The 5,925-nt window shown below is 37.8% G+C and overlaps 1 protein-coding gene across 1 annotated transcript; it reads left to right on the forward strand.

Moving 5' to 3' along the window:
- The first annotated feature begins 240 nt into the window (after nucleotides 1–240).
- Nucleotides 241–5,925, forward strand: LOC130990309 (pectinesterase). The gene is made up of 3 exons (XM_057914531.1): nucleotides 241–1,071; nucleotides 1,966–2,467; nucleotides 5,037–5,925. Exons 1-3 carry the CDS (start codon nucleotides 514–516, stop codon nucleotides 5,726–5,728), a joined length of 1,752 nt encoding a protein of 583 aa, XP_057770514.1. The 5' UTR covers nucleotides 241–513; the 3' UTR covers nucleotides 5,729–5,925.

The raw sequence follows: 5,925 nt of genomic DNA on the forward strand, positions 1-5,925 counted from the left end.
AAAATCAAAATCCACCATATCTTGCTTGTGAAAATTAAAGAAAACACTAATATTATACATGTACAAATAATTTGCTTCAAAATAATTCATGTACAAATAATAATTAATAATTCTTACACAAACTATCAAAGACATTTTTTTTTTCTCAAAAGGAAATTTTGATAAATTTACAAACTTTCTCGACACGCAAGGATTGTTTCAATGTACTACAATAAAAGATACTCCAACAATGTAATACTCCTACAAGATTCGACTTCAATGGCAGCCACAAGGAGCCACAAAATACTAACATCATTAGCTCGCCTATCATCAATTAAAACTTCATAAAAAACGGCATTATTATTATTATTATTATTACTATTATTATTATTTATTTTATTTATTTATGTATTTATTTTTTCTTGTTTTTTCCAAGCATTGTTATTACATTATAAATGGAACGTTCACTCATTCTATCCGAAGCGACTCTCAACCAATCCCTTATCTCCTTCCCCAAATCCGTAATTTCAAAAAATGTCCCGCTTTCGGCAATTCTTCGCCGGAAAATCATTTTCCGGCGACAAAACCACCCGGAAAAAACTCTTCCTATCTCTCCTGGCCACAGTCGTGCTCGTCGCCGCCGTAGTCGGCGTCGTTGCCGGAGTCAAATCCAGACAGCACAGCTCGGACGGCGGCGACAGCGCCAGCCTCAAAATCTCCGGTGCCCACGCCATCGCCAGGTCCTCGTGCAGCAGCACATTGTACCCGGAGCTCTGCTACTCCGCCATCGCCGAGTCTCTCGACGGCGAGAAGGTGAAATCCCCAAAAGACATCATCTTCCTGTCGCTGAACGTCACGATCGCCGCCGTGCAGCGGAACTACGCCGCCATCGGGAAGCTGCTCGCCGGCGACAAGGGCAACTTCACGAAGCGGGAGAAGGCGGCGCTAGGCGACTGCCTTGAGACGCTCGATGAGACGCTCGACGAGCTGGAGACCGCCGTGAAGGAGCTGAGCGAGTATCCGTTTAAGAAGTCGATCGAGGCGCACGCCGACGACCTCAAAACCCTCCTCTCCTCCGCCATCACCAACCAGGTAAATTTTAGACTTATTATCAAAACTATGTTGAATTTAATTTATTTGAGATTTTTTTCAGCTACAATTTACATACACTAAATGACTCCAACTGAATTTCACTTCGTCGTTTTCTATTAAATTGATTATAAACTAGAATTAGGTAGTTTTACATTTTTCAAGATATCACAAACCACCCAAAAGATTTTGTCCGTTGAGATATTAATACGTAGCTGCTATAATAATGAAATTAAGTCGCCTATATAAGTGGCGGTCGTAAAAACAATAAATACTAGTAAGACTTAATTCAGGTGCGACGTAGAAAAAATTCTTCTCCGAGCTACATTTTCTAAAGTTTAATTTTAAAATTTTGAAATTAAGACTGTTATTTTTTGATTTAATTCGGTAATAAAGGTTATATTAGTGTACACAAAATATCAATAAATTGACGATTTTAAATAAATTAAAAAAATAGTGTGGTGAGCCCCTATTGGCACCTATTGGGTCCGCCACTGTATTACAATGAGATGTGCTAATAAAAATCTTGGTGGAACATTGTCAAAAAAAAAAAAATCTTGGTGGAACTATATTTTTTAAATTTTGAGTTTGAGATTTTGAAAATACGAGATGACCATGAGGCTATTAATTAATTACACAATAATTCATACTACAACATAAGAATAACTTAATGATTTTATTAAATTAACCTATAGAATTGTCCTATAATTTTAGGTTATTTGAAGTGGGATGGAGAGAGTATATATTTGTTTGGAGCTAAATTAAGAGTAATAGATAACGGGACACAGTAAATTATGAAACAGATGATTCTTGCTTTTAGCTCCTCTTGAAATCGCCATCGAATGTATATTTTCGCACTAAGTTATTCTTTTTTTGTTTTTGCTTTACTTAATTCAGGAGACCTGCCTCGATGGCTTCTCGTACAATAAGGAGGACAAGCATGTACGAGATGTCTTTGTCGGAGGGCAGGTCGTCCGCGTCGAGAAGCTATGCAGCAACTCGCTTGCAATGCTCTGTAACATGACGAAGAAGGATATGGAGGAGGAGCGGAAGCTCAACGGCGGCCGGAAGCTCGCCGAGGCGGAGGGCGGCTGGCCGGAGTGGCTGTCCGCCGGGGATAGACGGCTGCTGCAGTCCTCGTCTGTGACGCCGAACGTCGTTGTGGCGGCGGACGGCAGCGGGAACTACAAGACAGTGGCGGCGGCGGTCGCGGCGGCGCCGGAGAAGAGCAGCAAAAGGTATATAATTAGGATTAAGGCCGGGGTGTATAGAGAAAATGTGGAGGTGCCGAAGAAGAAGACGAATATAATGTTCCTCGGCGATGGGCGGAGCACCACCATCATCACCGCCAGCAAAAATGTTGTCGACGGGAGCACGACGTTCAACTCCGCTACAGTTGGTGAGTTTACGGTTCTTGCCTTTTCTTTTACTAGTCGCTTTTTTTTTGAAAAAAAAGAAAAAAAAAATCTTTTCCAGCCTCATGCAATCGTGGATATTTTGTTCGTGCATGCATCATCATTTTTCCACTACTCAAGCGATAAATGAAATTTTCTGCATTTTCAAACTTTCTTAGCTAAACGTCATTCAATTTTATTGCTATTATGGCTTTATTTTTTAAATTACTCTATCTTTGCATTTTCCCGATGTAGTAGTATACTATAAAAATAACTCGAATTGTAGGAATTTTGCATATGCTAGTCTGACGACTCGCTTTCAATTATTATACTCCAGTTTTTAATAAATATTTTTCTTTGATTTTAATTTATAATTTTTAATATAAATTTAAGATAATTATCTTGGATTCATTAATTTAATTAAGGTTTATAATTATTTTATTATTTTTATTTTTTAATTAATAACTAATTATTATGATTACTTAATCCAAAGTTAATTAGGGTGTGTAATTTTTTTAAAAAAATCAATTTTTAATAATATAAATTAATTATGGGTTCATTATAATTATGATTACTTAATCCAAAGTTAATTAGGGTGTGTAATTTTTTTAAAAAATCAATTTTTAATAATATAAATTAATTATGGGTTCATTATACAATTTTTTTTTTTTGCAGTGAATTGTTATAAAAGAGTGAAATTAAGTAATATTTTTTATTTGACTTGGGGCCGGGGAGTTGGAGAGGGGGAGCAGTGAGGTTTGAACCCGGGATCTCACTGTTCACACATAGAAGGTCGCACCGCTTGGTGTCCCCTTAGGGACGAGTGAAATTAATAATGAAATACAATAAACGGTGGGACATATGATCCCATTTTGAAATTAATAATGAAATACAATAAACGGTGGGACATATGATCCCATTTGAAAACCATAATCTTCCTTTTATGAATACAAATTCTAGAAGATAGTCACTTGGAAATTAAGGTCCGATGATATATAGCACTAATATTATGCACGTAACATATATTAGTCCAACACAAAATGCATGTAATATAATATATGCTGCAATTACAAAATTTGAATATGTGAGTGTGTGTGTACGTGGTCACTAGGTGGCGAAAGTGACTAGACTAGAACAAAGCAGAGTTTGCGGTTGGGTTGTAGCTGGTGGGGAGTGGGGTAGGGTGGGGTGGGGGGGGGTATACCTCGATATATACGAATCTCTTACACATATATACAAAACGTTGGTCTACAAGTATCACATGAATTCTTTTGTTTTTGGTGTCTGTTTCTGAGATAAGGTAGCAACTAGCAAGTGGTTTACGTTTCTGAGCAGCCTTCCATATTTCTAGGTTTAATTGGGGTCCCACTGTTTTAGTATCTCATATATGAATAAAACATGGGCGAATAATTTTATACTAATTAATAAAAAATATTATAGTTAATAGTTAAATTCCTATATTACAAATATTTTTGTTTTGTTTGTCTGATCATATTTTGTAAACTTTATTAATATAATTGATTGTCTTTTTGTGTAATTTATGCGAATTATTGGAATAGAATCCCTTTGTCGTTGGACTTGTGGGGAAAGAATATGATGTACAGCAAAAGACAGTAATTAATTAGAGCGCTCTTAGAAAATCAGAATATTTAAAAAATTACATAATGAATTCATTCATTCTTATTCGCTGATATTTTTCAAGATCGTCCAGTTGTAAAGTTCTGCTAGCTGAAAAAAAGGCGCTTGTCAATTGACACATGCAGGATGCAGCCCATTTTTATTTTTATTTTATTTTATTATATAATATAATATAAAGAAGATATAGTAAATAATTGGAAAACTGTGTGCGCATTAGCGGATGCATTAAAAGGAAATGAGTTGTCAAGATAAACATATATTGCCGTACGTCTAGCACTATACCAAATATAGACCTGCAAATAATGTATATATTTATCACATAGTATATATACGCATTTTTTTTATTTGTTTAGAAATATATACGTATGTGCATGAATATTGATAATGTTGGACGTGCATTTCGTTTTCATTAATTAATTTCTCTTAGTATTTCTTTTAGATGTTGACTAGTTTATGTAGTACAATATTTATTTATGTTGACTAGATTAATTATGTGATGTGATGATGTGATGGTTCATAAATTTAACATGGTCTTCTCCTATTTCCCTCCTTTAATTACGCTTTAATTGACAATTAAAATCCCGGCCCCCACCTAATTCACCGACACAAAATATTTGACTGATTTCATCCGATTATTTTTATTAGATCTCTTTTACAAAATAAAATTCTACCCGCATTTGACGGTGCATATGCAAAATAACTCATTTTTATAAAAACATATTAAAGCCGTTTTAATTATATGTGAAAATAGTGAAACTCTAATACTGAAGGGTGAAAATATTTTCTGTCGAGCGATGCTATCACCTCGTATATTTTACATGTCAACCAACCACATTATAATGGCTTAGTTAATAGCATTACTTTTAAAAGTAGTTGCTATCCACTTTTTTACAAGTTGCTTAAAATAACATGGCATCAACTTTTATTCCTTTCCAGCTGTGGTGGGAGAAAAATTCATGGCCCGGGACATCACTTTCCAGAACACGGCCGGGCCCAGCAAGCACCAAGCCGTGGCCCTTCGGGTGGGGTCGGATCTATCCGCCTTCTACAAGTGTGACGTGTTGGCCTATCAAGACACTCTCTACGTCCACTCCAACCGCAACTTCTTCATAAATTGCCTCATAGCCGGCACGGTCGACTTCATCTTCGGCAACTCAGCCTCGGTGCTTCAAGATTGCGACATCCACGCCCGCCGCCCCGGTTCGGGTCAGAAGAACATGGTCACGGCCCACGGTCGGACCGACCCGAACCAGAACACGGGCATCGTAATACAAAAGAGTAGGATCGGGGCGACTTCGGACCTGAAGTCGGTCCAAGGAAGCTTCCCGACGTATCTGGGAAGGCCGTGGAAGGAATACGCGAGGACCATCATCATGCAGTCGTCCATAACGGACGTCATACAGTCGGTCGGCTGGCACGAGTGGAGTGGCGATTTTGCCCTCGATACGCTAACTTATGGGGAGTATCAAAACACGGGGGCGGGGGCATCCACGACCGGCCGGGTCAAATGGAAAGGCTACAAAGTGATCACCAGCTCCACGGAGGCGCAGGGTTATACGCCGGGGAGTTTCATCGCCGCTGGGAGTTGGTTGCCTTCAACCGGCTTCCCTTATTCGCTAGGGTTGTGATTTGTATTCATCATATTCGTTTCCATTATTGAGGCTTCAGGCCCATATTTAAGGCCCATTTGAGTTGGATTAATAATCCCTAAGTGTGTAATTTAGTGGCCAGGCTTTGTGTCCAAATTAGGAATAAAGTGTATTTTTGTGGCTTGTAATAATATACTACTCCACTATTCAATAAAAATGTAAGGGTTTTTAGCTTA

This window comes from Salvia miltiorrhiza, chromosome 1 (assembly GCF_028751815.1).
Source record: "Salvia miltiorrhiza cultivar Shanhuang (shh) chromosome 1, IMPLAD_Smil_shh, whole genome shotgun sequence".
Lineage (NCBI taxonomy): Eukaryota > Viridiplantae > Streptophyta > Magnoliopsida > Lamiales > Lamiaceae > Salvia > Salvia miltiorrhiza.

Excerpts from the sequence above, each read along its gene's own strand:
- LOC130990309 (XM_057914531.1), top strand. The coding sequence starts at position 514 with ATGTCCCGCTTTCGGCAATTCTTCGCCGGAAAATCATTTTCCGGCGAC. Across the intron at positions 1,072-1,965 it reads CCTCCGCCATCACCAACCAG|GAGACCTGCCTCGATGGCTT; the intron begins GTAAATTTTAGA and ends TACTTAATTCAG. Across the intron at positions 2,468-5,036 it reads GTTCAACTCCGCTACAGTTG|CTGTGGTGGGAGAAAAATTC; the intron begins GTGAGTTTACGG and ends ATTCCTTTCCAG.